Genomic DNA, 27,903 nt, shown 5'->3' on the forward strand with positions numbered 1-27,903 from the left:
TCCCCATCCCCATCACCACCATTCCGCCCATACCGACCACCACCACCACCCACCAACAATAACCACACAACAACAACAACAGACACCTCCATCCTCCCGCACGGCCCAAAATCCCTCTCCAGCATCTCCCTCCACGCCTACCTCCTAGGCATCCTCCTCGGCCTAACCAGCACCCTAACCCTCCTCCCCCTCATCTACGGCGACCCCCTATACACCCCCCTCTGGCGCATCCCCTTCTTCCTCTCCTCTCTCTCCCTCTTCCACTTCCTCGAATACTACACCACAGCCGCATACAACACCCACTTCGCCACCGTCTCCGCCTACCTCCTCACCTCCAACGGCTGGACCTACCACATCGCCCACGGCTCCGCCATCCTCGAATGTCTCCTCACGCACACCTACTTCACCGCCCGTCCGGTGCCGCTATACCTCCCCGCCTCGCTCATAAGCTACCAAGTAGCCGTTGGCTTGTTCCTGATGGTCTTGGGCCAGACGATCCGCAGCGTGGCCATGGCGCAGGCTGGCAGTAACTTTAATCACACGGTGCAGGTCACGAGACGGGAGGGGCATGTGCTTGTCACGGGGGGCGTGTATTCTGTGCTTAGACATCCGAGTTACTTTGGCTTCTTTTGGTGGGGGTTGGGGACTCAGTTGGTTCTTGGGAATGGGGTGTGTTTTTTGGCCTATGCGGTCGTGTTGTGGAGGTTTTTTAGTGGGAGGATATGGAGTAAGATTGATCCCACCCCCTCCTCTTTTCCTGGTTTCATGGTTTGTGGGTATGTGCTAATGGTGGGTTTTTGGTAGGGGAGGAGAAGTTCTTGGTTGCGTTCTTTGGGGAGGAGTATGAGCGGTATAGGAAGAGGAGTTGGGTTGGGATTCCGGGGATTCATTGATTCGTGGTGCTTTATATTGGTATCTTTGGGACTATACATATAATATTCTTCTGAGTGGGGTTGGTAAAGAAAGGAGGGATTGCATGATTTTTAGTTTGGGTGATGGTATATAAGGAATAAAAAAGAAAAGTGGATTTCATCGCTAAATAGCAAAAGGTATCAATGCTCCATACGCCGTGGCTATCGTGACCCCATGCTGTGTAAAATCACATCCCTATATACAACCCTATAACAGAAGAAGGAAAAGCTAAAGCTTACTCTCTCTCGCCCCCGCACCAAGGGCACCACTCATATACGCCCCCTGTCCCTGCCCCTGCCCCTCAGCTTCATCCTGCCTATGCTCCGCATCGGCCCCGAATTCATCCCCATAGAGAACAAGCTCCCTTCCACCACGCGTACTCCACCACGTAACACAGAAATGTGCCCGTTCGACATCCATCTCGCCGCTACTCAGCGCCTCCCAGAACCGTTCCACGCATTGCTTATGCATGTCCGGGGTCTTGATGCTGTTGAGTAATTGCGCTGTGAGGGGAAGCCACTCCTCGAGGTCTTCGACGCGGAGGAAACAGAGACTGTCGATGAGCGCGAGGGTCAGCGCTGCTTGTTCCGACACGGGCGGGGATTTGCCGAGGTCGGGGCCCTCGAGTTGGGTTGATGATGGTTGGGGGAGGAGTTGGTCGGATGCGTGGAGTGCTCGGTCATAGAGGACTTCGAGGAGGATTGATGGGAGGAGACGTTGGGTGTTGGCGATTGGGGAGGGGGGTGCTGTGACTTGGATGACGGTCTTGAAGGCTAGACGGAACTGTCGCGCGGAGAGGTTTTCGGGGAATACCTGTAATGGATTATTAGTTTGAGGAATATAGGGGTAATGTGAAGGTAGCTTACAGCAAATAGGTTGTCGATGTAGAACGGGAGATGCTTGGCTGCTACGGCGGCGTTGTTCGGGATAGCGAACACGGCTAGGACCGTGCTGTGGGCGGCTTCGAAGATCTCCAGGAGATGGTTATTTCCGCCGGCTGGGAGGTAGGGAACGGCTGCTGCAACGAGAAGCTCTTCGCTGCATGTAGGAGATAGTAAGGGAGTGAAGAGCTCCGACGTGTTGAGGAAGAACAGGTCCAGACACCGCTCAATAGGATGGTCGGGGATCTGGCCGAGCTCGCTGGGTTTGATGCTTCTCAGGAAGTTCTCGGCCAGATCGGGGTAGTGTGATAGAATATCCACAGCTGTCAAGGTGACAAACGTGTGCTGCGAAGAAGCGTTCTGGCCCATGCGGGATGATATGAAGTAGAGGTTCCGCAGTATATGAAGCACCTGCATGGATATGAACGGAGCACTGCGGTGAGCAGCCAGAACAGGGTCATTGATCACTCTACCCAAGACAGCGCGGAGCACAATGACGATTGAATACAAGCAGTTACGAAGCAGTCTCCAAAGTCCCGGGATGGTGGTCTTCAAGGACTCAGCGTCAAGGAACTCCGCTTCCTCGGACTTGTCGACCTCCGACAACTTGTTCAGACGCCACTGCACCATGAGTGTACGCACAAAGTCCGTGATATGATCCAAGGTTTGCGCGACCAGTCCAGAATCTTTGGCATTCTCTATTGCATGCGCCATGAGCCGGGAGAGCGGTCCTAGGGCAGATACGAGAGGACTAGATGAAATGGCCGTCACACGAGCAAACGTGTCAGACTGCGCCAGCCACTGGAATTGCTTGCCAGGAGCTTCCACTATGTCCTTATCCACGGTACCTAGGAAGTACCCTCCCTCCAGGCCTTCATGCGATGCATAGGTCGCATTGACCATGACGGGTAGCAAGACGTCGTAGTCAAGCCTGCTCCTTTCAGAGTCAGACAGCAGTTCAAAGGTGTAGTTGAGGACCATGGTGACACAACGACCGTCAACCTCATTCCGGGGATCCAGCTCCTCAAGCGCAAGCTGTGAAGCCGTCACAAGCGCCCTTTCCAGCTTCCGCCGAACATGCCACGGCAACCCCTGTCTGTTCTGTCCCTCGAATCCTAGCAGTAGCCCCCCAATCAAGATTGTGTGTCTCCATCGCGGCGACTTGTCATCCGCTCCATTGATGACAGCTTTGACCCAGTCCTCACGTTCGATCTTTCTGGCCTTTGTGTAGGGCGTCCTCGAATCGTCTGAAGCTTCGCTTTGTACTATCGCGATGGCGGCTGTGTTGAATATGCTGAGGATCTTGCGACACGTGAGGAGATCGACAGGACGGTCCCAAATGGCTGGAGTTGCTAGCAGCTGTGACGCGAGCAGAGTAATATTCAGAGGGTTTCCAAGGACGGTCAAAAGGCTGGTCGCCGTGGGAAGTAAACTAGCGAAGTCGGTCAGTTGCGTCCGCGCAGCCGAGGTGCGGAGAGGGGGAGGCTATCATACGTGAAGACATCCTGAAGGTCAGATGAGAATTGAAGCGATCTCAGAAGAGCACCTAAAGAGCGTTCAGTCGCCATGATGTCAAAGGGGCGTCAATGGTTCAACCAGTAAAGTGGACATTAGACACAACCCAAGTGAGACTGACGGAGAGGTATGGGGAGATAACGGAAAGCAGCTGCTTCCAGTTGCCGCGGAGAACCCCAGATCACCTGCCGAGGTTCGTCGCGCCGGGAGCAAACAGTGCAAACCACGAGCTCCTCCGTTCCGAGCGGATCTTATCAGCTTCGCGACCCTTTCTGGCCTCCGTGGTATATGTCCGCATCAGTGGCTGTCGGCCGATTTACCAGGTCGTGCTCGTCTTATGACATTACATTGTCTCTTGTGGCAGGCCAGGTAGCCTTTTTGCAGTCCAATGGCCGACAATCGGGTTCCGATCAACTACCAAACGCCTCCTTTTCCGTCCCTCTATGAGCTCTTCCCGACCAAGAGTACTGGTGCATACTACCTCTACTATAACAAGGATATCTGGCGTTTTACTCTGTACTGGACCTTGATCTTCTATGGCGCAAGCCATCTGCTGGTCGCGGCCTGGGCTGTGGCCATGCAGTGCAGAAGCTGGAAAGCCTGTCTTGCGGTTCCCTTAGTATACATGGTCATAGGTGGATTGGAGGCGCTTTTAGCGGGGAGTATAATTGGCCTCGTGTGAGTCCTCTTAATGCTACGTTCTATACTACTCGCAGTGATCTGACTATTTGATAGTTTAGGTGCAGTTTATGAAGCGGGTAATTTCAGAATGTCGACCTGGATCCCCCTTTTGTGGGGTGGTATCAATGTGTTGGTCCTTATCCTATCTAGCTTCCCTATCCCAGGAGGACTATGACCGAAGACGAATCGGGATGCCTTCATGGCCACATCACATTCCCTCACATTCCCTTACCTGCTGTGTCGATAACAGGTACTCACGGACAGCAAGATCGTCTTATTATGGCCGAGAGCGCAGATCCTCGTCGAAACCGACTATAATACATACATAATGTTCGCTGAAAGTTCTTGAGGCCACGCCAGCAACCAAGCGATCTGGCATTACGCCATTTATACGGGCCAACCGAGTTTTTGAGCGCTAGATGCCGCAGCTGGAATCATCTTCCATATCCGTGATCGGGCGTACTGCTCCCTTGCAGGCCGGGAAGTCCCCCGGGCATGCCAGGAAAGTTTGGCGGCGGGAAGTTCTGGGGCAGCGATATTCCTTGAGAAAGAAGCTGCTTCTGCAATTCCGCCAGGTCAACGTTCACCGGGGGTGTCCCCGACATAGCAGGGTGCATGGGAAACCCTGGCAATCCAGTCGTAGGAGGGAAATTGTGCGGCTGAGGGGGCGGTTGGCTCGACAAAAGAGCTGCTAAACGCCCAGGGTCCATCTGTGGCATAGAATTGGAAAACCCCGGCTGGGGTGGGGGCTGGGGAGCCCCAATCCCTGGCAGTATCGAACCCATCCCGTCTGGCTGTGGTGCGGCGCCAGGTGGTGCGAATTGAATTCCAGGAAGAGACGACATACCGGCCGGCTTCTTTTGGTCGACCAAGCTCTCCGCCTCATCCTGAAGTTCCTGTTCTTCCTCTTCACGCATCTGCCGCCGTCCGAAGCCCCGGCTCCATGTACCTTGAGCTTCCGCCGCTTCTTCTCCGATATGGAACCTATCCTTCATGTAACTAGTCTCCCCGGGTCTGGCACGGGACCAGAACCGTGTGAAGTTATCTTTTGACCCGGATGCAAGAATGTGACCGAGAGGATGCCAATCAAGGGACCAGATGGTGGCACCATGCGCGTATTGTACCTTGTGGGCAGGGTATATCACCTGCGCCGGCGTGTTGGCCGGGTCGTTGCTGTCATATGGCGCAATTGTAGGGATTTGCCCGGAGGGCAAATTTGGTTCATCAAGTAAATAGTGATATAGAGAGCCATCCTCACTACCAGTAGATATGAGAGAGCTGTGGATTGGGTGCCATGTTAGAGAGGAGACGGGCTTCTCATGGCCTCGGAGGATACAAATATCTCGCATCATGCGCAAGTCGAAGACTCTCGCCGTTTGATCCCGAGATGATGTGGCTAGAAGGTTATTGTTTACGCGGGAGAACCTCGTCGCTGTGACGGTATTCTTGTGGCTATGAAGCGTTGTTAAGCATCTTGCTGTGCGCGGATCCCAGAACTTGACTTGGTGGTCTTTGGACCCAGACACGAGCAGACCTTTGGTGGGATGCCAGTCGCAGGATTTGACATCCCAATTGTGACCGGTAAGAACGGTATCGCAAGTTCTCGCAGTGAAATCGAAAATCTTCAGTGTTGTGTCGTCGGATGCGGAGAGGAATTTAGTATCACTGGGTGACCAAGCTAAATCGCGAACAGCATCGTGATGTGCGTCATCGATCGTCTCGACGTTGTTAAAGTTAGGTCGCCAATACTTCACGTCACCCTTCTGTCCTCCGGAAATCAGCCAGTCATGACTGTGAGACCAAGCTAAGGAGGTGACTCCAGCTTGCAGCTGGTCGTAATGTGCCTATTCAACCATCAGCAACAAATCGTCGGCCAGCAGATAATCGCAACCAAGCAATACGCACATCCATGACTGTTTCGAAGTTGAAGGCAGTTCCATTCCAGAGCATGAATTCGCCCGTATGGCCTCCCGTCAGCAGGCGCCTTCCTTCCGGTGTCCATCGTACGACAGTGATCGGTTTCTTCGATTTTCCGATTGACTGATGTAAATGCCGCACCGGGATTGTGTCCGCTGGAGAATGAACTCGGGCAAGAGGTGGGAGCATCTAACAAAGAGAATTCCGCTCGTGTCAGTTGAGGAGTTGTATCAGAATGTGCGCGGACGTCTGTCGCACTTACATCCACAACATAGCTTGCACTAGGCCTTTCCACCTCAATCTGATGACCACCCTTATAGCGAGGCTTCCGTGTGCGTATCCATTGTACCATAGATGATCCATAGTCCGTCACGAGTCCTACAATTGACGGTTAACTTCGCCAAACGAAAAACGAAGGTAGAGGGGTAAACAAATGTGAACGCATCGGGACAAAGGATCGTATAACACGTACTCGGTCGTCGCGGCCCAGCAATTCCCCCTTCGTAGGATTTCGGAGGCCTCCCAAATGGCTGGGCATCATTCCCAGGGTCGTCGTAAAAAGCCATTGCGACAAAGCGCACTGCCGAACGCAGGTAGTAGGTTTACAAGGAAGAAAGAAAGGATGACGGAGGAAGCGGAGAGACAGTCGCTAGCATGACAGTGACAGGGGAGGCAAACGGGAGGAAGCAATGACAGCTAGCCGATGCTCAACCTGGTGGTAAGATCCCCAGCTAGAGCCAATCGACCATGTCGTGCATGCAGCAGGAGCAGGAGCAGCGCTTGGTTTGATTGTCGCTTTGGTGATGGCGTTGGGTGTCGGAGCGTCGAATGAAGAGCAACCGCCCTTGGCTGCGCGACCGTCATTGGCCGCGACAAAGCCAGCCGCTGCGCTGCCATGAATTTTAGGCCCGCAACGGCCTGGATCGGCCTGAGGCCAGGCCTTTGCGACGCCGCAATTATGCGTTCTTCCCCTGCAACCCCCGCTGCTGTTCCCTGTGGCCATTATTAGTATTTAAAAACTACCCTATCCCTCCTTTCCCCCTCCTCGCCTCTGAAACTTGTCCAGTGTTCTGTCATGTCCATCGTGGACAGCACACCCTGGTGGGATTCTGTGTCCTACGTTCTAAGCTATTTCCCGCAATTGGTTTGAACCGAGGCCAGACAAGCTGCTAAACTACAAATCTCCCTATACTTCGGGCTTGTGATACCACTCCACTGTCAAAAGTGGCTCGTTTCCCACAACAAAATCAACATGTCTCCTACACAAGAGGCCTCACAGAGCCCTAGTACTGCTGTCAGTACTGGGACTGACATACACACATCCCCGCAAAAGCCCATGAACGGGAAAGCTTCCAACGGTCATCCTCCCCAAGGGACGAATGGCGCCACCAAGACCAACTGGAGAAGGAGAAGCAAATATCGTCATGTGGAAGCTTATCATTCGAAAATTCGGCATTCCAGTCTCAGTCGCGAACCCAACGTCACGGCGAGTTTCCTGGGCTTCCGAAATCTTATGGTCATAGTGTTGGGTTGGTTTGCCCATCCTCCTTACCCGTGTGTCCGCTTCTGGCTAATGCTTTGTTTCCGGATCTAGTCGCAATGAACCTCCGACTCATCATTGAGAACTTCATGAAAGTAAGCCATAACTGCGGATCAACATTCATTCATGCAAGCCCCTAACTGACCTCTTCGGATAGTATGGTGTCTTAATCTGCATCAGATGCCACGATTATCGGAGGCAGGATGTTGTGCTCGGCTCCGCTCTCTTTGCGCTCGTCCCATTCCACCTCTACGTCTCCTATCTCATAGAGCTGGCTGCGGCAAGACAGGCTAAGAATATTGTTGGCCAGAAGAAGAAGGATGGATCGACCGAGGCAAACGAGAGCGAACAGCGCATCTTCAAAAACACATGGTGGATCTCCGCCTTCTTCCACTGCGTGAACACCCTTCTGAGTTTGGGGATTACGAGCTTTGTCGTGTATTTCTATGTTCATCACCCAGGTATTGGCACCCTTTGTGAGCTTCAAGCTCTTATTGTGTCGTTCAAGATTTGTTCGTATGCCTTCACCAATCGCGACCTCCGCGAGGCCATGCTTAATCCTTCTGTCGAATCCGCCCTCCCGGAAATATATTCGGCTTGTCCATACCCCAACAATATCACCCTGGGGAACCTGGTCTACTTTTGGTTGGCGCCTACGCTAGTTTATCAGCCAGTATACCCCAGGTCGTCACACATCCGGTGGTCGTTCGTGGCCAAGCGCCTGTCTGAATTCTTCTGCCTAGCCGTATTCATCTGGCTTCTATCTGCTCAGTATGCGGCTCCCGTCTTGCGCAATTCGATCGACAAGATTGCCGTCATGGACATCGCATCTATACTGGAGCGCGTGATGAAACTGTCCACGATCTCTCTTATCATCTGGCTGGCTGGGTTCTTTGCGCTCTTCCAGTCACTGCTGAATGCTTTGGCCGAGGTGATGCGGTTCGGAGACCGTGAGTTCTACACTGATTGGTGGAATAGCTCCAGTCTTGGGGTGTATTGGCGGTCATGGAACAGGCCTGTATACCTCTTCATGAAGCGACATGTCTACTCGCCGCTTGTTGGTCGTGGGTGGCATCCTCTTGCGGCGAGCACGGTTGTCTTCGCTCTCTCTGCTGTCCTGCATGAGGTTCTTGTGGGTATTCCCACGCATAATTTTATCGGTATGAACTATTCTCCCGCTTTGTTTCCGGCCCAAACTAACCAAGCCAGGTGTGGCATTTGCGGGCATGATGTTTCAACTGCCGCTGATCATTATCACCGCCCCATTGGAGAAGATCCAAGACCCTACTGGGAAGGTGATAGGCAATTCCATTTTCTGGGTTAGTTTCTGTCTTGTCGGCCAGCCTTTGGGAGCATTGCTGTACTTCTTTGCCTGGCAAGCGAAGTATGGTAGTGTGAGTCGAATGTAAACGTAGTGGTACTTGTCCGCTGTTTGCCATAGATGTAAATAAATGCCATCAACTTTAGCCTTTTTTTGTCTCTCTCTCTCTTCGAAAAGCAAAGCAAACAAAGTAAATGATTCTGTACCATCGGCGCTCCTCACAACAGAACCTTCTAGGTGTTTCTGTTTCATTCATCTTGCTTACTGTAGTGCCCATCCTAGGACGTGTTCACGGTTGACTAATTCTCCGGGTGTGAATGGCAACGCTGTCGGAGTCGGGTCTTCAGGGATCCGCCAAGGATGCTCTGGATCCGCATCCGGCCGCTCTTGCGCCCCATCAATCGCCGATTATATAAATTGAATCACTTTCGGCTTCTTCTAGACTTCCTAATACCGCCTAGTCATAGCAGATTCAAATTGAAAACACTACAAGTTAATATCCCACCATGCTTACTCTGACCGTCCCCGAAAACTACGGGTATGTGCCAATTCTACAATCCCTGCAAACAATGCCACTAGGTCCCATATAGTCTGATGCTAATCATCCTGCAGCTCTGTCATTGCCGTCGCTCTGGGCGCCATCCCCGTCCTGAGCTTCGTCCATGGCGCCGTCGTGTCTCGTCTTCGTAAGAACGCCGATTGCCCCTACCCTCACTGCTATGCGACCGTAGAGCAGTGCAAGACCAACGTAAGCCAACCTCAGACGGACAAGATTCCTCGAGCTAACATACATTCCCAATCGTGCAGCCCAAGGCTGAGCAGTTCAACTGCGCTCAGCGCGCTCATGCCAACTTCCTTGAGAACTCCAGCCAAACTATGCTCTTCATCCTGGTGGCTGGATTGAAGTACCCCCAGTTGGCAACTGGCCTTGGAAGCATTTGGGTTCTCGGTCGCTCACTGTTCCTTTACGGATACGTGTACTCCGGCAAGCCGCGGGGTCGCGGTCGGTTGTACGGCAGCTTCTACTTGCTTGCGCAGGGAGCTCTTTGGGGATTGACCTCTTTTGGAGTCGCGAGGGAGTTGATTTCCTACTTTTAAGTTTGGATTGACTTCGTGGGTGTGATTGGCGGTGTTGGCTATACCAGCTATATGTAATAACCTTTACTATTGTATATTACTACTCAACGCGTTTACTATGCGTACTGCTAGGGTCGGCAATGACAATGACAATGGCTTTCTGATTGACGTGGTCTATTTCCCCATGTGCAGCAGGGAATAATAATACGAGCTCCAATGAACCTCGGGTGTGGCACATTCAATGGAAAGGAACTCCGCCTTTGCAGGTGTGGCTGAACCCCACGGGTCGGAGGCGGAGCAATCCACCCCCGATGTGGCTGGTGCGTGGAGGGGCTCGCGATGATTTTACTGAGCTTCCTCTTTTTGCTCGACATTGATTGTTGTCATTTGTTTCACCTCATTATAAGGGCCAGTCGCTGCTAAATTATTCGGTAGCATTTGCGCATCTCTGGTTCTACCAATTAGGGCCTATCAGTCGAAACTCCAAGCTACTCTCATTGCACAAGCCTCTTTCATCCCCGCATTAACCCTTCCACCGACACCATGTCCTCCAAGTCGCAATTGACCTACACTGCCCGTGCCAGCAAGCACCCCAATGCTCTGGCCAAGCGGCTGTTCGAAATTGCTGAGGCCAAGAAGACCAATGTGACCGTCTCGGCCGACGTTACCACCACTAAGGAGCTACTAGATCTTGCTGACCGTAGGCCGACCCGCCATTCTGCCTGTTTATGCTGCATGCAAACTTATTAACGGTGATACCGGACTGCAGGTCTCGGTCCCTACATCGCCGTGATCAAAACCCACATCGATATCCTCTCTGACTTCAGCGACGAGACCATTGAGGGCCTCAAGGCTCTTGCGCAGAAGCACAACTTCCTCATCTTCGAGGACCGCAAATTCATTGACATCGGCAACACTGTCCAGAAGCAATACCACCGTGGTACCCTCCGCATCTCGGAATGGGCCCACATCATCAACTGCAGCATCCTACCTGGCGAGGGCATCGTCGAGGCTCTCGCTCAGACGGCGTCTGCACCGGACTTCGCCTACGGCCCCGAACGTGGTCTGTTGATCTTGGCGGAAATGACCTCTAAGGGTTCCTTGGCCACCGGCCAGTACACTACTTCTTCGGTTGATTATGCCCGGAAATACAAGAACTTCGTCATGGGATTTGTGTCGACCCGCTCGTTGGGTGAGGTGCAGTCGGAAGTCAGCTCTCCTTCGGATGAGGAGGACTTTGTAGTCTTCACGACTGGTGTGAACATTTCGTCCAAGGGAGATAAGCTCGGTCAGCAGTACCAGACGCCCGCATCGGCTATCGGTCGGGGTGCTGACTTCATTATCGCGGGTCGCGGTATCTACGCCGCGCCGGACCCGGTGCAGGCTGCGCAACAGTACCAGAAGGAAGGTTGGGAGGCGTACCTGGCCCGTGTCGGCGGAAACTAATACTATAAAAGGAGGAAAAAAGTTTTGATGGTTATGAATGATATAGAAATGCAACTTGCCGCAACGATACGCATACAAACTAATGTCGAGCACGGGTAGTCAGACTGCGGCATCGGATGTCAAAACGGTATTGATCCTGCAGGCTATTATAGGGTGGCACGGGATTAATGCGGTACGACGATTTGATGCAGATAAGCAGGCTGCGAAGTACTTGTTCCTGTAACTCTTGCGTAGAGCAAATGGCGACGGGTGGCTGATAAGGGCGGTGATAAGCTTAATTGTTGTCGCAGATAAGCAATGCTGATTCGGCTTCAACTGCATCCCAACCAGTCACTGCAATTGAAGTACGGTACTTCCGAGAATATATGGCGAAATCAAAGACTTTGCCCTCCGGAATTGCTTCCTCCCTGATCGATGCAAAAGTTACCTAGACAGTCACCCCAGCCCGAGGCCCCAGACGTCACATCCGGGCGTTGGACGCCATGTCCGTCGCGTGATAAGGGCCGATCCATGCAGCTCCTATCCTTCCATCGTTCCATTCCCATCCTTGTCCTATCGCCTCCCGTGAAACTTTACTAGTTTAGTTGGATGCTCGAGCTTGCTCTCGGCTACTTCATCCAATGGATAAGACCCCGATGCCGGTCCTCATTGGTCTCCAATTGGTGTCGCCCCAACCTTCTCGCGATCTCCTCCCAACTTCCCCTCATCATCATTACTAACTAATACACCCATGAGCCATCTCAGTGCTTCCCCTCATCCCTGACCAAGACACTCTAAGTGGGCCTTCGGCTGGGAGACGTGGACCCATTGGTTCCATCGATAAGCTCCTCGTCCGTTACCCCAGATTGATACCAGATAACATGACATTGACCAGCGGCTTATCACCGAGGTTGCGACTGAGACCCCCTGCGCCAAGTTGATAAAAGAAACTCGCCTCGTTGTGCTTCCGATGGGGTCGGATGACGAGTTTTCGGAATGAGCTGGCATCCCTTAAAAGGAGACAGCTGTCGCCAGATTGAAAATTCTCCGACGACTACTAACAACCTCTCCCCTCTTCCCCGCTGCCGCGGTCACCAAATTGACTCTCCTTTCTTGGCCAAGATCAAACATGGCGGATGAGAAGACTGAAAAGTCTCCCCCACCGATGACGGTGGATGAGGAGACTGGCACAACAGAGAAAATTGACCCGACAATTGCGGAGCACGCGAAGGATGCAGACGAGGCATTGGCGGTTTTCGAAGACCTCCATGGTGAAGTTATCACACTCGATGAGGAGACAAACAAAAGGATACTTCGGATAATTGATTGGCACATCATGCCAATCATGTGTCTTGTCTATGGAATGAATTTCTTAGACAGTTAGTGTATTCCGCGGTAGCCTCCCAAGGTTCATACTAATGATGGGCAGAGACAACATTATCCTATGCTAGTATTATGGGCATCAAGACAGATTTGAACCTCGTCGGCGACGATTACCAATGGCTTGGCAGTCTGTTTTATTTCGGTTAGTCCACCACACACTACCAACATGATATATGGTACACTGGACTGACACAATAAAGGCTACCTGGCATGGGAATACCCGACCAACCGGCTCCTCCAGAGACTTCCACTGGGAAAGTACTCTGCCGCTTGCATTATAATCTGGGGAGCGATCCTATGCTGCTTTGCCGCAGTAAATAACTTCTCTGGCGCTATTGCTATCCGGTAAATAGCCTCTTCGAAGCATGTTTCACTTCACTTACTGATCACCTCTAGATTTTTTCTAGGTGTTTTTGAGGCGTCTGTCACCCCCGGTTTTGCTTTGCTGACCTCTCAGGTGAGTGCCACAACCATCCGGCTGAGCCAACTTTCAGATCTCTTACGCATAAACAGTGGTATACCAAAGCAGAGCAAGGCAGTCGAGTCAACATCTGGTTCAGCTTCAACGGATGGGGTCAGATCTTTGGTGGCTTGGTTGCGTATGGTATTGCCGTTGGGACCGACCGCCATGGCTCTTCCATTGAGCCTTGGAAAATTATTTTCCTCGTGACTGGCCTTTTGACTGTTTGTCTGGGACTGATATTCCTCTGGGTCGTTCCAGACAATCAGCTCAACGCTAGATGGCTCAAGAAGGAAGACCGTGTCCTTGCCCTTGCGCGTGTGCGTGTCAATCAGCAAGGAATCGGAAACAAGCATTTCAAGATTCACCAAGTGAAGGAAGCTTTGTTAGACCCTATGACATGGGCCTTTTTTTTCTATGCCCTCATCGCTGATATCCCGAACGGCGGCATTACGAACTTCTTCAGCCAATTGGTTCGTTTGCCCTTACTCCTAACTCAAACTGCCATGTACTGACCAGTCCGGCTGCCATAGATCACTAGCTTCGGATACACGGAAGAACAGAGTCTTATCTACGGTGTTCCCGCCGGTGCCATCGAAGTCATCTCCCTGCTCGGAAGCGGCTTTCTCGGGCAATATACAAACCAACGGCTACTCTGCAGCACGGGCGGCCTCATAGCTTCCATTATCGGCATGATACTCGTTGTTGCACTCCCTCTTACGAATAATGTTGGTCGGTTATTAGGCTACTACATGACGCTGGCAAGCGCCACGCCGTTTGTGGCACTGCTCGCCATGATTTCGTCTAACGTAGCTGGCTACACGAAGAAGACGACTGTTGCGGCGATCTACCTCATTGGATACTGTGCAGGAAACATTATCGGTATGCTTTTATTCCAGTTCGTATTGATGGAACATCACAACTGACGGACATATAATCAAGGCCCCCAAGTCTTCCGTCCCCAAGACGCACCCCGCTATGTTCCTGCAGAAATTACCATCATCGTCTGCTGGGGCGTCTGTCTGTTCATTCTCGCGTTCATCTGGTGGTGGTACCGTGTACAGAACGAGAAGAAGGCCCGTGTCCGTGCAAGCCCGGGCTACGCGCCAATGGAGAACCAAGAGTAAGTCAATGCATTCCTGATATTGTGGAATATCTATCTAACCATATACCAGATGGATGGATCTTACTGATTGGGAGAACCACGAACTTGTCTATGTTTTGTGAGAATAGCTGAATTCCTTTCGCCCAAGGCCTGGTGCCTGTTAATGCCATATTTGATGATCACAATGTTTTTTGGTGATGATGTATTCCCCCTTAGTCAAGTACATAGTATCTGAAGATATATCACATAACCCGGTGGTTGACATGTCCTGCCAATTCTCATGTCTTATTTTCCTACTAAGGTCAATAGTAATATTGTCCCCCCTTAACACGCCAGTACTCCATCGATGCAACCGTAGAGGGGACAAAGAGGGTTTCCGTAACTCATCCGATCAGTCAAAGCGAGACTGCGGGGGATGCAGCGCAGTGGGTCAACATCCAAACCCACAGGCCCACCACCACCGATCGCTACCCTGGAGGAATCAAAGCCATAACTACTTCGTGACCAATTCATTAAATCGAATGACCATTAAGAAAATCATCCGCTGTTGACGCACCATCCACTCTGCTGAGAATTGTTATGAAATCGATGTTAGTTCATAGTTAGTGCACTGTGAGGGGAGATACCATCCTGTCGGCGATATTTCTGGAGCCGATGCGGGGATACTAGTAGTAGCTAAGCCGAAACATCGATATCTCTGATACCAGCACATTCGGCAAACAACCATGATGTTATCCCTTGCTGACACACAAGTCAGGCAATCTCCGATCGTTATCATCATACTTTGTAGGCTGGCTCCGCTCAGAAATCATGGGCTCTTTCTAAGGGGCTTTTTCTCTGTGTGATATCGAAAGGTGTTTCCAAGATCCGAATTCAAGTCCATCTATTTAATGCTAGAGAGAATTTCACTAATGCGCATAGGCAGCTAGTATGGGACTTTCTGGATCATATCTACTATGCTGAACTTGACTGAACGTACTAGGTAAGCTTCCATTTGTATGCCTGGCACATCATCATGTTAATACCGTCTTCGAGCAAACAGCTATCTTTTCTGCTTCAACTACATTGCCAAAATGGGCTTCGAGCGTCCGGCCATGAATTATTTCTCGCTAAATCCAATGCTGGTTGCAGGTCTTGTGAGCCAAGCTGATACATTGTTGGGTTCGGTTGTGCTCCTGTTGACAACATGATGGTGTCTCGCCTTCGGGCTCTGATGTAGTGGTCAAGGATGTGATCTTGACCACATGAATGGGTGCTCGAAAGGAAGAACTAAACCCCGACGGTAAGCATTTTTCTTGGAAGTGTGCAAGGCAAGTAGGACCCTGCTCCGAATCCCCGACGGCACAATAGTAACAAGGAAAAGAAACGAAGGAAAAACAATCAATAATGATAGTATTTCAAAAATGATTAACGGCAGTGGTTGGCACTCCAATTGCTAGGCTACCAATTCATACGTGGACAGAACCTTCGTCGATCCCACCATCTTCTTGGTATAAGTCAACTCTCTACGCAAAGGCCTTTTGCCATAGTACTTTTGGAAGTAGAACTTCTAAAAAGACGGCCGCCCGTCAGGCATATTTAGTCGGAGCTCATTGAATTCTTATGGTTGGTGCGACACCACATATGCTTTCAGTGATCATGACTATCTTCTGAGTAGTGGTGGTAGAGGGTGAGTGGATCCATATAGATTCGAAGAATAGCAGCGTACTCGATACTATTCGCCATGCGTGAAGTATCATCCTCACAGCGCACAGATCTATCATCCTTCAATCAGGCCGCCCAACGATAGTCTTTACCTATGATGAATACGATGAATATGTGGCTTCCAAGTCATTCATCGTGAGATTACATTTCAGTCTGTTATTGGATACTGATTGTGATTGAAGGTGCATACATGAACTGTGAGACACTGTCCTAGCAGATCTAATACTAAAACTAGTACTCCATGGACGAACTGCTCCCGCTCGCTCCCCCTTCTTTGCTTTTTCTTTCGATAATTCCCAAACTCCGATGTAACAACGGCCCCAGTCATGGTCAAAGAGCGTGACTACATGCCTAAGATTGGCAGTGTTTTGATAGATTTCAGTGGCTGGCAGAGATAGATCGCCTTCACAACATATGCACCTACTTAGATTTGTGCTAACTAATGCAAAGCCCCCTCTTCCGTTACAATCACCAACGAACTACGAGGAGGGGTAGGATAGTACTATCACATTGCAGAAAAAGTGGCGGCGCTGAAACCGTTCACGCGGATATCTGTATCGGTGGCAGTTACCGCCTACTGGTATCAGTGCTCAGATTTGCCCAGGTTAACTTGTCCACAGTATGAATATAGATATGCTCGTCAATACTACTTGGTTTTGACTGTTGATCTCAGAGCATCCAAGTAGTTGGGACAAACTTGATCATCTCCTTTCACGAAATCTCTTTGTCTTGACTTTCAAAGTTCATTCAATTGACATTTGAATCAATCAAAGCAACGCAGCATGGAGATAGGCCTTTTCGGACCCAACCTTTACTGCGTTGAAAGTGGAGACGAAACACAGAAGCAGGTGGTGTCCAGTATCTTGGCGATTCCTGGACTCCGAGAATCCTGGACCCCAACTGTTGGGCCCCAGCTGATTCATCCAGAAAACCCGATAGGATGCTACGACACGCACATGAGATCAGTTATAAAGGAAGAAGGTTTGGCATGGACGCGCATCCTGAAGGACTTTTCCAACATTGTTCGTCCTGTCAAGGCGCCTCCACGCGCTGGCCTGATTCCACGCGGAAGAGTCCACCTGCGATCCATAGCTGAGGCGTACGATGTCTCAGACACTCCGGTTTGGCATGCAATTGCTGAGGTGATATATGGATACTCCTGGTGCCTAGTCGATAATAATGTCTTTTGCAAGGACTGCTTGCTGGAAACTGGCACATGCGCCATCTTAGCCTCGTTTCCCGATTATTATCACTTCTGCCAGGATATGCACCCTGTGCTTGAAAGGTCTGCCAAGCGCTTGATAGAATATATCGCTCATGTTGATCGTTGCCATCCCCATGGTGGAGAACATCACAGGCTGATGGATGCCTGGTTGGCAACCGCACAGTCTACCTATCTTGACATTCTTCACCCGAAGGCAGAGAAAATGAAAGGGCCAGAAGACGAACTGCAAAGCATCCGTTATCGACTGATTAACTCTGCTGCTCGGCCTCTGACTCTGCAAGCAAGACTAGAGCAAGGCTCTCTGATAGGAGATGACATTACTATCGATGCTGTCGCCATTGCAAAGATATACATGCATGATGCATGCGATTACCGGCATGACAACGCGGCCAATGAGTTTTACAATATCATTACAGTCGTCAGTTCTCATCGTGGTGTGCCGGCGAACAACATATTCCGCCGATTTTGCATTGATGTGTGGGCTTGGGCTGTTGATAATGAAGCAGACTGGGCAATTTACATTGCTGGCCGTGTCCTGGCTTGGCAGGTCTACATGGAGCGGTATAGGACCCCAATACTCTTTGACAACTTGGTACACCACGATGCGAACAATCAGCCCACGGACGATCCTTACGGCGACCCTTTCCTGAACAGTATGAACCCGCTACCGCCCAGCTCTCATCCGCACGACTTTGACCTCCGCAACCGGTGTCGCAACAAAGATAGGTATGACGAACTTTTGCGCAACTGTTTGGCTCATTTTGAGACCTGTCCTGGTTGTCATGAGTATGATAAGAAGACCTCCTGGGCAGATCGCGTGCCGCTCCTTGGTAAAGCATATGAGACGAAGTACACCGACTGCAGCTGCCTGAACATCATAAGCACGTACATGATACTTGCTTGCATGGACCCGGTTTGGTGGGCTATAGATTATGCTGCTGAATATACTGGCCCAGAGGAAAAATGGTCGCCGTTGCTTTGCTGAAAGGGTGACTCGATGCGAGGATTGGTGGCTACGGACATGGTCAAAATGTCCGTCTGAATGGCTAGTAGTGTTCGGCTCGAGATAGTGTATTCTTGATTTCCCAAATTTCATCATCAGTTACTATCACTCGATTTTATTCATAACCAGTAGTGATTGGTAGGAAGAGGGAAAGAGTTTGCATGGTTTGGTGGTAGTCTTTCCTGTTTTGTTCCGCATTGACCTTCCCTTGCAGCCTGGTAGTCTCTTCCACTTCATCCTATTGGAAGGCGATAATATTCTTCAGCCCGTGAGGGATGCCAACATGCCGTTGATCCTCTACGCAATACAACTCTCACTTGACTTTCCGTGCAGTGCGTGGGATATATATTCACAGACCTAACCTAAAATCCTGAATGGCTGATACTGATGAGCTAAAGTCTGACTAGGGCGCTATGTGTCTTCGACTTCCGAATCCCCCAAAGCGTTATCCTCTTGTCACTCAGCTTTCTGTTGTATCCAATCTATTTCAACAGCAAGAATCGCCACGCCCTCTATCGATTGCTGCAGGCTTCCTAATTGGGATGATCCCACGGCTGTCCACGTCTTTGCCTTCCTCTTCTGTTCTGCTTGATGCTTTGTTAGCTCGCTTTGACAACCACACTTGGACGCACTTCGATATCGTTTGACCCCGTTTCTACGCCTATCTGGCTCTATCACTACATCGGCTATGAACGCGTTGAGCAAAAGCCTGCTGAATGATGCAGATCAGCCCAATAGGTGTGACATATCGGTTAGAGACATCTTCACTCGTGGAGAAGATATTGCGTCAAGATATGACCTGGCACGAGGTGCATTCACAGCTGAATATTGCAAAATAACGTGATCCTTGCGCAATGCCTTGAGAAAGGGATGCTGGTCAGCTGAGAAAGATAGATCGGCGAAGAAACCTGTAACACAGCAGCTTTCCAAATGGTCCATCATCGAGTCAGAAATCCGCGTTATTCTCTATTTAAAACCCCATTTCCCTCCCTCTCCAGCACCCTTGATTGATTCTACCGCGCGCATCCTGCTGACCATCTGAACAATTTGCAATTCTCGCATATCATTCGCATTCAGAAGAAATAATGACTACGTCTGCAGCTGAGGAATATGCCTTCGACAGGAGCTGGCTTGACAACGTCCGGTATGGCTCAAGACCTATCAATCCCAAAGGATTATCGCTATATACACCCATTCTCATACCATATAGTATCAATGCCATGCATCAGTTGGTAGGACAAGTCTACCAAGGTTACATACACCCACATATTTGCACAGCGAACCCGGAAATGAGAATCGCTGATGTTGGGACCGGCACCGGGTAAGTCCGTCAAGAACACAAAACAACCAGCCACATGCACTATACTCAGCCAGCTAACAAACTTCCAGTATCTGGCTCACAGACCTAGCCAGTAAACTACCAAAATCCGTTCGTTTGGATGGTCTCGATGTTTCGCTCGATGCTGCCCCCCTCCGCGAATGGCTCCCACCAAACGTGACCCTTCACTACTGGGACATCAAATCCCCTGTCCCCGACCACCTAGTCGGTGCGTACGATCTAGTCAATGTACGATTCTTTACCATTGTCCTTCGGAACTCTGAGATCAAGGATGCTCTGAATAATCTATCCCGACTGCTTAGTTCGTACTGCCCCCAATACCCAGCAACTTACCTTGACCTCTCATTTAACCTAAAGCGATGGAACAGAACCAGGCGGCTACCTACAATGGACCGACGCAGATATGTCTTCAATCCGACCGGTTAAGATTCGACCTGATATAAGCGACGAACCGCTGAAGCGGTTTGAGGCCGTCCTTCGAGGGAACGACGAAAGGTTCTACACTTCTTGGGTACCCGACCTGGGGACTCGCTTCCAAGAAGCAAAGCTCATCGACGTCGATGTTGACCGCAGGGACCCTCCACATTATATCGCACAATCCCTGTTCGAGTGTGCAATCGTGGCCCTTGAAGTCTCCACCAGGAACAAAGATATTGACGAGCAGAAAGTTCAAGAAATAAGGGCAATCTCCCGAGACGCAGCCAAGGCTTCCAGAGAGGGTTCTTTTATCCAGTATACATATTATAGAGTCATTGGACGGAAGCCCACGAGTGCAGAACTATAGAGACAGTTCTCCTGATGTATTAAACAATTTTATTCTTCTCCTCCTCAGCCATCTGTAGGCTACTCCTCCACAAAATCGCCTCTCTACCAGAATGTACGTACACTATCTACTTCTCTTACTTACAAAGAATCTCGACCACGATTGAATCAATTCTCTTTATCGTGATTTACTTCCACACCCCTTAACCACATATACTCTTCATCAACTACTCCAGTACCACCCAAGTAAATTTGTTCCGACCCAACCAGTACTTGCAAAGAAGCCAGATATATCCCTGTCCTCATCCTGCGACCGGGCCAATTCCCTACCTCCTACATATCCAATCTACACAGATTTATTTCAAACGTCTAATACATTCCTTTCTATTTTATGCGCCCAGTCCGCTTCATTCCTCGTACCCTTCCAATGTGGACATGCTGCTTTCAATCAGATAACTTCAAGAACTTCTCAATGGGACGGTACGTTAGGAACTTTTCCATCCTGTTGACATCATACAATACAATGTAGAATCAATACACATCCTTTCTTGTTCTTTCTCGGTACGAGAAGGCTACCGTTTTTGCTTCTGTCATTTATAGTTAGTCTATCTCGCTCATTGAGTTATCTCCCCGTGACCTTTTTTCACTAGGCGAGTGTATGCCGGTGTGAGAGATATTTTGTGGATACTGTGAATGTTATGGCGAAGTCGGGTGTTTACGACGTGGTTGTAGCCGAGTAGGTCGCTTTGGCTCTCCTTTTGGGACTATGGTCGGGTTGGAATGATACTGTTTTCGCTCCCAAGTTGTCTGGGGATGTTGCTGACGGGAGCTCTTACCCATTAACTAAACCCATCAAGTCAGAATGTGTACTCGTAGAAGTCGCTCTGAAGCAAATGAAGCCACAAACTAGAAGCCAAGCGACCAGCAAATGAAGGCTTTCATGCTACTCTTCTGAACTCGACGATCAGCCAACCAACGTTCCGTTTGCTTTACATAGTTACTACGCGTCCAGTTATTGCACATAATATGGCTTAATTCAGTGATGGTCTATCTTGAAAGTGTACTAGATAGCTTCTCTGAACTGATAACTTTCCATTGCAGTGTGTGTCCCAGGAAACAATCTAGTGCTCAGTCAGTCACACTGGTCTCCTAGAAATAATCCACTGGTGGCAGTTTACCTACCAAACGATGGGTGATCATACTCCACCACAACAGCCTAACCGGCCCGTGCTTCGTTGCAAGGTTATGCGAAAAGATCAATCAGTCAGTTATGCTTTCAACCCTTCACCCTATCATCAGACATTACTTACACACCCCCTCCCCCGTGTCCGATGTCCCAGGCCCGTCCCAGCCGCCCAACCGAGGCCTGGCTCACTGCAGTGGTGAACCTGTAGAAGTCAGTCATGCAACTGGACAGCCATGAGTGGGTAACCTACTGTATAGTGGATGTTGAATCCGATGCCCAGGCCCGTCCCAACCGCCCATCCGAGGCCTGGTTCTTCGAAGCGTGCTGCAGATGGTGTAGTCTGTCAGCTCTTTTCCCAACACCAAGCCACGATATAACAACGACTTACACAACCCAAAGCCCCCCTCCCCGTGTGCGATGACCCAGGCCCGTCCCTGCCACCCAACCAGGGCCTAGTCCACCGCAGTGGTGAACCCTACAGATGTCAGTCATACATACTATCAAGAAACCACTGATGACTTGGAAGACTTGCAGTATGAAGGATGTTGGATCCTATGTCCCAGGCCCGTCCCAACCGCCCAGCCTAGGCCTGGTCCACTGCAGTGGTGAACCCTGTAGAGAGTCAGTCAGCCACACATTATAAGGAAGAGATGATTCGGAAAGCTTACTATGTTGCTAAAGTTAGTATGACCCAGGCCCGTCCCGTCCACCCAGCCGAGGCCCGGTTCACTGCAGTGGTGAACTGTAGAGGTTAGTATGTCCCAGGCCCGTCCCATCCACCCATCCGAGGCCTGGTCCACTGCAGTGGTGAACCTGTAAACAGTCAACCACAAGTTTATCCAGGATAATGAGCTAGAAGACTTACTGTGCTGTTGTGGTTAGTCGGTATCCCAAGCCCTTCCCATCCACCCAACCAGGGCATGGTGTTTTGTCGGGTAACTCTCTACAGTCAGTCGATAATGCAGTCTTGCCCCAACACTGCGAATCTAGCAACTTCACTTCCATAATACCAACCCCCCTCCCCTTCCGTGTCCGATGTCCCAGGCCCGTCCCTGCCACCCACCAAGGCCTGGTTCACCACTGCAGTGAACCCTGTAAAAAGTGAGCTACACCTTCAGCTAGAGGGCCGTGTGTTGAATGACTTACTTTGCTGTTAAAGTTAGTAGATCCCAGGCCCGTCCCTTCCACCCAACCAGGGCCTGGTTCACCACTGCAGTGAACCTGGATAAAGTCAGCCACAACTTAGTCCAAGAGCCATTAACTACTGTAAGTCTCACTGTGTTGTATGTGGCGAGTTGTTGTCCCAAGCCCGTCCCAGCCACCCATCCAGGGCCTGAGGTTCACCACTGCAGTGAACTCTGTACGTGGTTAGTGACAAACTCAAACAAACAAATAGTCAATGAAAAGACTCACTGTATGATGGATGTTGAATCCGATAACCCAAGCCCGTCCCTGCCACCCATCCAAGGCTTGGTTTGTTGCGAAGTCATATGAAGGCGGAGCCAGTTAGCCCTATCTTTTCGCGAGTCTCGCAGTTAAACACTTACATGCCTCCAACCCCCACCCCTGTGTCCGATGTCCCAGGCCCGTCCCAGCCACCCAACCGAGGCCTGGCTCACCACTGCAGTGAACCCTGTATACAGTTAGCCACACATACAATATAGACGGCTGTGAATAGGAAGACTTACTGTGTGGTGGATGTTGAATCCGATAGCCCAAGCCCGACCCTGCCACCCAACCAAGGCTTGGGGCCATGCAAAAGTAGAGGTAGTTAGTCCTAATCTGTAAGTCACTCATATGACTTAAACCCCCATCCCCGTGTCCGATGTCCCAGGCCCATCCCAACCGCCCAACCGAGGCCTGGTCCACCACTGCAGTGAGCCTGTAGAAATTGTAGTTAGCCACACATGCGATCAGGGCAGTCGGACATCGAAGGACTCACTATTTGATAGATGTTGAATCCGATATCCCAAGCCCGACCCTACCACCCAACCAAGGCTTGGGTTGTTGGAGTGGTAAAACCTGAATAGTCAGCCAATTACGATCAGTGAGATGGGAATGGAAATACTTGCCAGTGCTGTGTTGTCGAAGTCTACAACTACGTTCCAAGCCCGTCCCTGCCACCCAGCCAGGACCTGGTTCGCTCCACCATGAAGGTAAAGGCAGTCAGTCCTTATTACCATATAAAAGCCGAAGATCGAGTTACTTACTTGATCCAAACCCTCCACCCCCCGTGTCCGATGTCCCAGGCCCGTCCCAACCACCCAACCGAGGCCTGGTCCGCTGCAGCGAACCCTACCAAGAGTCAAACACACTACAAGTAAAACGATGAGAAGTGAAAGGCTTTACTCACAATGTGATGGATGTTGAATCCGATGTCCCAGGCCCTTCCCAACCGCCCAACCGAGGCCTGGTTCACTGTGTGAACCCTGCTAAATGTCAGAAACTATGAAATAGAGAACTGAAAAAGGAGACTAACTGTGTGTTGGATGTTGAATCCGGTGATCCAGCCTGTGCCAGCCAGCTAACCAAAGCAGGGCCTGGTTCGCTGGAGGCTGCAGAAAGTCAGCCACAATACTATTCAGGAGCCATAAATGGGAATACTTACACTTAGTTCTGGGTCACCTATGTCTACTACAGCGGCCCAGCCCATGCCTAAAAGCCAACCAGGCTTGACACGCTGGAGGCTGTTGAAGTCAGCCACACTACTGTCCGTGAGCGATGAATGAGAGGACTTACCCCAGTGCCGGGTCACCGAAGTGACCCAACCCGTCCCTACCAACCAACCGCGCCTTGGTTCGCTCAAGGCTGTAGAGGGTCAGTCACACTGCTATCTGTGAGCCATAAATGGGAAGACTTACATCTAGTACTGAGCCGATGTCTACGTGCTACGACCCAAGCCCATCCCTGCCACCCAACCAGGGCCTGGTTTGTTGTTGAGGTCTGTAGTAGACACGGAGTCAGTCATTTATCCAGATAAGTCAGAGTCATGTTCAGGAACACGAGTACTTGCCGTGTCGTAAAAGTCGAAAATACAATGGCGACTTATGACCTTCGAGGCCCGACCCATTCACCCAACCGATGTTGGATGAAGCTTTTCAAGAAGACTGTACAAAGTCCGTCATGCCCAGATGTGGCAGCTGGTATGACACTGCTTTGTGTCCGATGTCGACAGCTAAATTGCGTCGAATAGCCCAGGCCCGTCCCTGCCACCCAACCAGGGCCTGGCTTGTTGCTGAAGCCTGCAGAATATTAGACATGCACGTGCAAGGAGAGCTGTGGTTGGAACACTTACTGTAAGCCCCTGTGTTGAAACCGAGCAGGTATATATAATATGGTCTTCCAGGCCCATCCCATCCACCCATCCATGAGGCCAGAAGTGTTGTCGCGCCTGTGAAGAGTCAGTAAGCGGGTAGGCAAGTCAGGGAATACTCAGTAGTTACTGTGTTGTATGTGGCGAGTTGTTGTCCCAGGCCCGACCCATCCACCCAACCATGGGGCCAGAGAAGTTGTCGCGCTTATTGGAAGTCAGCAAAAAAGCGAAGTTCAGCTCAAGAGTACTCACTGTGTCGTATATAGGAGTAAGTATATATAATAGGGTCTTCCAGGCCCGTCCCATCCACCCAACCATGAGGCCAGACCCGTATGAGTCCTAGACGAAGTCAATACTAACTATGTAAAACAAATCAGAGAATACTCACTATGTTGTGTTGTCGAGTTGTGCTCTGTTGTCCCAGGCCCGTCCCTTCCACCCTACCGTGGGCCAGAAGTGTTGTCGCGCCTATGATGAGTCAGTAAAACAGGATTTCAAGTCAGGGAACACTCACTGTGTTGGGTTAGAAAGTAAGTATATATAACCCAGGCCCGTCCCTGCCACCCTACCTTGGGCCGGGTATGTTGTCGCGCCTACAATGATGAGTCAGTAAGATAAAATGTGAACTCGGATGTACTCACTGTGTTGTGTTAGGAAGTAAGTATATATATAACCCAGGCCCGTCCCTGCCACCCTACCTTGGGGCCAGGTATGTTGATGAGCCTGTGCAAGATTAGTAAATCAAAAGTCATTGTGGAAGCCAACTAGGATGTAGTCACTGTGCTGTTAGATCGCAGGTGCGTATCATAATATAAGGTCTTCCAGGCCCAGCCCATCCACCCAACCATGAGGCCAGACCCGTTATGAGTCCTGTGCGGGTCAGTAAATCGGCAGTCAAGTCAGGAGTACTTACTGTGTTGTGTGTGGCGTGTTGTTGTCCCAGGCCCGTCCCATCCGCCCAACCGAGGCCTGTCGCGTGTGGGTGTTCTGTACCGGTCAGCCAGTATGATCAAAAGCTAGTCAGAAGTACTCACTGGTCTACAATATATGATAAGTCAGTGTCGATACCCTGGCCCATCCCATCCGCCCAACCTAGGCCAGTCGCGTTTGGGTGTTCTGTGCCAGTCAGCCAGTATGATCAGAAGCTCATCAGGGAAGTACTCACAGGTCTACTGTGTATAGTTGAGTGTCGCTACCCTGGCCCATCCCAGCCACCCAACCTAGGCCAGTCGCGTGTGGGTGTTCTGCACAAGTCAATCATCTTCAGTAGAAAACTGGGGATACTCACTGGTCTACTGTGTCTAGTCGTGTGTCGAGATGTCCCAGGCCCGTCCCAGCCACCCAACCTAGGCCAGTCGCGTGTGGGTGTTCTATAAATGTCAGCCACTATCAGTAGAAAACTGGGGATACTCACTGGTCTACTGTGTCTAGTCGTGTGTCGAGATGTCCCAGGCCCGTCCCGTCCACCCAACCTAGGCCAGTCGAGTTTGGGTGTGCTATCGAAGAGTCAGCTATTTTTGTCAACAGCTCATTTGTGTACTTACTGTTAGTTGCTGTGCAGTGGGTGTCCCAGGCCCGTCCCATCCACCCAACCAAGGCCAGTGGTGTCAGAGTGTCCTATACCAAAGTCAGTCACGCTCAAAAACAGAAAGGCAAGACACATAGGGAATAGATGAGTGGGTAGATGACAGGAGATAGCTGGGATTGCCTACTAGAAGATCTGGAAGGTTAGTTGGTAAGTAAAGGCAGGCTATGTGGCAGATAGATGTCAGTAGATGGCAGAAATGGCAAGAAATAGCAGGAAATGGCAGATAGATGGCAGATAGATGTCAAGAGATGGCAGGTAGATGGAAAGTAGATGATAGTAGATGGCAGGAGATGGAGATAGATGATAGGAGATGACAGAAGATGGCAGTAAATAGCAGGAGATGGCAGATAGATGTCAAGAGATGGCAGATAGATGAAAGTAGATGTCAAGAGATAGTAGGGAGATGGCAAGTAGATGAAAGTAGATGGCAGATAGATGGCAAGAGATGGAAGAGAAGATGAGAAGGAGAAGTGGAAGAGAAAGGCAAAGAGATGGCAGAAATATGTGGGAGAAGAAGTTTCCAGCCTCCCTGGGGGGAAAGGGAAGAGTTTTAAATACCAGTGAATCTTTTCCTTACGACATGGTGAATAAACCAGCTTGATGTGACTCTTTCACAGTTCTGAGTTCATCGTAGCAATCCCATGAAAATCTCAGCAGATTTGGACGTAAATGTAGTATCGTTAGCATCAGGATTCTGCAGTATGAGGGAGTTAGGTACTAACAATAGGTCCTATAGCTCTGCAATCCATAGGAAACGTTTGTAGATGAGTCCAAAACGAAATTATATGGACAGAAGGCTCTGTCTGTATATCCTCATAGATTGTCAAGGTTGCAGCTTGGTTCTCCTTGGGTTGTGTCAGGGTGTGAATGGGAAGAAGCTGGAGTGAAGTGGGCGATGAAGAGTCCGTCTACTATGGGAGTAACACCTGCCGTATCGGGCAACGAGACGCGACTACCTCGTCCTGTCACTTCACGAGCAGAACAGCCTCGATACCGAAATAAAGAACTACAGTACAGTATAATACAACAAGACGAGTGTTACTGCTCCATCCCCACGATGAAAGTAGGAGAATTCACGTTTTGTAGGGAAGTGTTTACTCTCGAGGTATAGTCGCTATAGTTCTGTTGAATGAATTCCATGGTACTACAGCCGAGAGCCAAGGATTTCACCAGGTCTGGTCTAAGTATAGAATTGAGGCTCCTGCTCAGTGAAGTATACTACTTCCAGCTGGGTATTACTAGTAACATAGCTATATGATTCTCCCTGGTCTATCGTCGGCCAAGTTCCCAAAGATTAATGAGTCTCTAGCAAGCGAGTCTGTAGCAGCTTAAGACCTTTGCGACTACACAAGAAGAAGTAACAGATCCTACATGATAACAGCTGCTGAAATATATATCTGGTTATCCTGAAGCAAACGGAAGCTGTAGACGGCACCTGCGAATTTGAGGTAATATTTCGGGCGTATCAAAACGAGCCTTGAACAGCGGAGGTGTATTCCGGCTGCCATCACCATTAAATAAGGGACTTTCCGACAGGTTGCTATAGAGAGAACTGGGCCAAAAATA

General features: G+C 50.3%; 11 protein-coding genes across 11 annotated transcripts; 8 read left to right on the forward strand and 3 right to left on the reverse strand.

Annotated features, from left to right (window-relative positions):
- Window positions 1-72: 72 nt before the first annotated feature.
- On the forward strand, window positions 73-893 carry BO79DRAFT_160032 (protein-S-isoprenylcysteine carboxyl O-methyltransferase; the record flags this gene model as incomplete). Its single annotated transcript, XM_025678972.1, has 2 exons — window positions 73-727; window positions 805-893. Coding segments are annotated over 2 exons (744 nt in total), but the record flags the coding sequence as incomplete, so codon positions are not given.
- Window positions 894-1,058: 165 nt separating this feature from the next.
- Window positions 1,059-3,425, reverse strand: pex8 (putative peroxisomal membrane protein Pex17). The gene is made up of 3 exons (XM_025688946.1): window positions 3,288-3,425; window positions 1,779-3,225; window positions 1,059-1,725 (listed from the first exon to the last, which is right to left on the reverse strand). The coding sequence occupies exons 1-3, from the start codon at window positions 3,359-3,361 to the stop codon at window positions 1,141-1,143; spliced, it is 2,106 nt and encodes a 701-aa protein (XP_025534550.1). The 5' UTR covers window positions 3,362-3,425; the 3' UTR covers window positions 1,059-1,140.
- Window positions 3,426-3,696: 271 nt separating this feature from the next.
- BO79DRAFT_160131 (uncharacterized protein) lies at window positions 3,697-4,164 on the forward strand (the record flags this gene model as incomplete). The annotated part of the gene is made up of 2 exons (XM_025678973.1): window positions 3,697-3,986; window positions 4,044-4,164. 2 exons carry the CDS (start codon window positions 3,697-3,699, stop codon window positions 4,162-4,164), a joined length of 411 nt encoding a protein of 136 aa, XP_025534551.1.
- On the reverse strand, window positions 4,094-6,695 carry BO79DRAFT_182322 (WD40 repeat domain-containing protein). The gene is made up of 4 exons (XM_025680215.1): window positions 6,379-6,695; window positions 6,169-6,284; window positions 5,895-6,095; window positions 4,094-5,833 (listed from the first exon to the last, which is right to left on the reverse strand). The coding sequence occupies exons 1-4, from the start codon at window positions 6,470-6,472 to the stop codon at window positions 4,424-4,426; spliced, it is 1,821 nt and encodes a 606-aa protein (XP_025534552.1). The 5' UTR covers window positions 6,473-6,695; the 3' UTR covers window positions 4,094-4,423.
- A 262-nt stretch (window positions 6,696-6,957) lies between these two features.
- BO79DRAFT_182326 (putative diacylglycerol O-acyltransferase (DgaT)) lies at window positions 6,958-8,913 on the forward strand. The gene is made up of 4 exons (XM_025680216.1): window positions 6,958-7,435; window positions 7,501-7,541; window positions 7,604-8,606; window positions 8,656-8,913. Exons 1-4 carry the CDS (start codon window positions 7,159-7,161, stop codon window positions 8,853-8,855), a joined length of 1,521 nt encoding a protein of 506 aa, XP_025534553.1. The 5' UTR covers window positions 6,958-7,158; the 3' UTR covers window positions 8,856-8,913.
- Window positions 8,914-9,227: 314 nt separating this feature from the next.
- BO79DRAFT_290962 (MAPEG family protein) lies at window positions 9,228-9,995 on the forward strand. The gene is made up of 3 exons (XM_025688947.1): window positions 9,228-9,305; window positions 9,380-9,515; window positions 9,575-9,995. The coding sequence occupies exons 1-3, from the start codon at window positions 9,274-9,276 to the stop codon at window positions 9,863-9,865; spliced, it is 459 nt and encodes a 152-aa protein (XP_025534554.1). The 5' UTR covers window positions 9,228-9,273; the 3' UTR covers window positions 9,866-9,995.
- A 253-nt stretch (window positions 9,996-10,248) lies between these two features.
- On the forward strand, window positions 10,249-11,304 carry pyrG (orotidine-5'-phosphate decarboxylase pyrG). The gene is made up of 2 exons (XM_025680217.1): window positions 10,249-10,544; window positions 10,614-11,304. Exons 1-2 carry the CDS (start codon window positions 10,388-10,390, stop codon window positions 11,288-11,290), a joined length of 834 nt encoding a protein of 277 aa, XP_025534555.1. The 5' UTR covers window positions 10,249-10,387; the 3' UTR covers window positions 11,291-11,304.
- A 1,094-nt stretch (window positions 11,305-12,398) lies between these two features.
- BO79DRAFT_182332 (allantoate permease family MFS transporter) lies at window positions 12,399-14,383 on the forward strand (the record flags this gene model as incomplete). The annotated part of the gene is made up of 8 exons (XM_025680218.1): window positions 12,399-12,648; window positions 12,699-12,794; window positions 12,853-12,997; window positions 13,049-13,109; window positions 13,166-13,585; window positions 13,646-13,994; window positions 14,055-14,235; window positions 14,288-14,383. 8 exons carry the CDS (start codon window positions 12,399-12,401, stop codon window positions 14,337-14,339), a joined length of 1,554 nt encoding a protein of 517 aa, XP_025534556.1. The 3' UTR covers window positions 14,340-14,383.
- Window positions 14,384-16,487: 2,104 nt separating this feature from the next.
- On the forward strand, window positions 16,488-18,131 carry BO79DRAFT_277352 (uncharacterized protein; the record flags this gene model as incomplete). The annotated part of the gene is made up of 1 exon (XM_025687814.1): window positions 16,488-18,131. Exon 1 carries the CDS (start codon window positions 16,704-16,706, stop codon window positions 18,129-18,131), a length of 1,428 nt encoding a protein of 475 aa, XP_025534557.1. The 5' UTR covers window positions 16,488-16,703.
- Window positions 18,132-19,063: 932 nt separating this feature from the next.
- Window positions 19,064-20,311, forward strand: BO79DRAFT_277356 (S-adenosyl-L-methionine-dependent methyltransferase). The gene is made up of 4 exons (XM_025687815.1): window positions 19,064-19,293; window positions 19,360-19,470; window positions 19,539-19,789; window positions 19,857-20,311. The coding sequence occupies exons 1-4, from the start codon at window positions 19,235-19,237 to the stop codon at window positions 20,270-20,272; spliced, it is 837 nt and encodes a 278-aa protein (XP_025534558.1). The 5' UTR covers window positions 19,064-19,234; the 3' UTR covers window positions 20,273-20,311.
- Window positions 20,312-21,988: 1,677 nt separating this feature from the next.
- Window positions 21,989-26,333, reverse strand: BO79DRAFT_233012 (uncharacterized protein; the record flags this gene model as incomplete). The annotated part of the gene is made up of 17 exons (XM_025684267.1): window positions 21,989-22,048; window positions 22,128-22,178; window positions 22,583-22,586; window positions 22,714-22,792; window positions 23,647-23,731; window positions 23,790-23,865; window positions 23,966-23,991; window positions 24,045-24,091; window positions 24,655-24,678; window positions 24,732-24,827; window positions 24,917-24,953; window positions 25,002-25,088; window positions 25,784-25,787; window positions 25,915-25,993; window positions 26,025-26,119; window positions 26,164-26,245; window positions 26,294-26,333. 17 exons carry the CDS (start codon window positions 26,331-26,333, stop codon window positions 21,989-21,991), a joined length of 972 nt encoding a protein of 323 aa, XP_025534559.1.
- Window positions 26,334-27,903: the final 1,570 nt, after the last annotated feature.

Source organism: Aspergillus costaricaensis, assembly GCF_003184835.1.
Source record: "Aspergillus costaricaensis CBS 115574 unplaced genomic scaffold BO79scaffold_50, whole genome shotgun sequence".
Lineage (NCBI taxonomy): Eukaryota > Fungi > Ascomycota > Eurotiomycetes > Eurotiales > Aspergillaceae > Aspergillus > Aspergillus costaricensis.

What these genes read in the sequence shown, in the direction of transcription:
- pex8 (XM_025688946.1), bottom strand. Translation starts at nt 3,361, where the DNA reads ATGGCGACTGAACGCTCTTTAGGTGCTCTTCTGAGATCGCTTCAATTC. An exon ending in GACCTTCAGGATGTCTTCAC is followed by an intron (nt 3,226 to 3,287) that starts GTATGATAGCCT and finishes CGACTTCGCTAG; the next exon opens with TTTACTTCCCACGGCGACCA. An exon ending in ACATCGACAACCTATTTGCT is followed by an intron (nt 1,726 to 1,778) that starts GTAAGCTACCTT and finishes AATCCATTACAG; the next exon opens with GTATTCCCCGAAAACCTCTC.
- BO79DRAFT_290962 (XM_025688947.1), top strand. Translation starts at nt 9,274, where the DNA reads ATGCTTACTCTGACCGTCCCCGAAAACTACGG. An exon ending in ACCGTCCCCGAAAACTACGG is followed by an intron (nt 9,306 to 9,379) that starts GTATGTGCCAAT and finishes ATCATCCTGCAG; the next exon opens with CTCTGTCATTGCCGTCGCTC. An exon ending in TAGAGCAGTGCAAGACCAAC is followed by an intron (nt 9,516 to 9,574) that starts GTAAGCCAACCT and finishes CCAATCGTGCAG; the next exon opens with CCCAAGGCTGAGCAGTTCAA.
- pyrG (XM_025680217.1), top strand. Translation starts at nt 10,388, where the DNA reads ATGTCCTCCAAGTCGCAATTGACCTACACTGCCCGTGCCAGCAAGCAC. An exon ending in GCTACTAGATCTTGCTGACC is followed by an intron (nt 10,545 to 10,613) that starts GTAGGCCGACCC and finishes ACCGGACTGCAG; the next exon opens with GTCTCGGTCCCTACATCGCC.
- BO79DRAFT_277356 (XM_025687815.1), top strand. Translation starts at nt 19,235, where the DNA reads ATGACTACGTCTGCAGCTGAGGAATATGCCTTCGACAGGAGCTGGCTT. An exon ending in AGCTGGCTTGACAACGTCCG is followed by an intron (nt 19,294 to 19,359) that starts GTATGGCTCAAG and finishes CATACCATATAG; the next exon opens with TATCAATGCCATGCATCAGT. An exon ending in GATGTTGGGACCGGCACCGG is followed by an intron (nt 19,471 to 19,538) that starts GTAAGTCCGTCA and finishes ACAAACTTCCAG; the next exon opens with TATCTGGCTCACAGACCTAG.
- BO79DRAFT_182322 (XM_025680215.1), bottom strand. Translation starts at nt 6,472, where the DNA reads ATGGCTTTTTACGACGACCCTGGGAATGATGCCCAGCCATTTGGGAGG. An exon ending in TGCTGGGCCGCGACGACCGA is followed by an intron (nt 6,285 to 6,378) that starts GTACGTGTTATA and finishes CGTCAATTGTAG; the next exon opens with GACTCGTGACGGACTATGGA. An exon ending in GTGCAAGCTATGTTGTGGAT is followed by an intron (nt 6,096 to 6,168) that starts GTAAGTGCGACA and finishes TCTCTTTGTTAG; the next exon opens with ATGCTCCCACCTCTTGCCCG.
- BO79DRAFT_182326 (XM_025680216.1), top strand. Translation starts at nt 7,159, where the DNA reads ATGTCTCCTACACAAGAGGCCTCACAGAGCCCTAGTACTGCTGTCAGT. An exon ending in TCTTATGGTCATAGTGTTGG is followed by an intron (nt 7,436 to 7,500) that starts GTTGGTTTGCCC and finishes TTCCGGATCTAG; the next exon opens with TCGCAATGAACCTCCGACTC. An exon ending in TCATTGAGAACTTCATGAAA is followed by an intron (nt 7,542 to 7,603) that starts GTAAGCCATAAC and finishes CTCTTCGGATAG; the next exon opens with TATGGTGTCTTAATCTGCAT.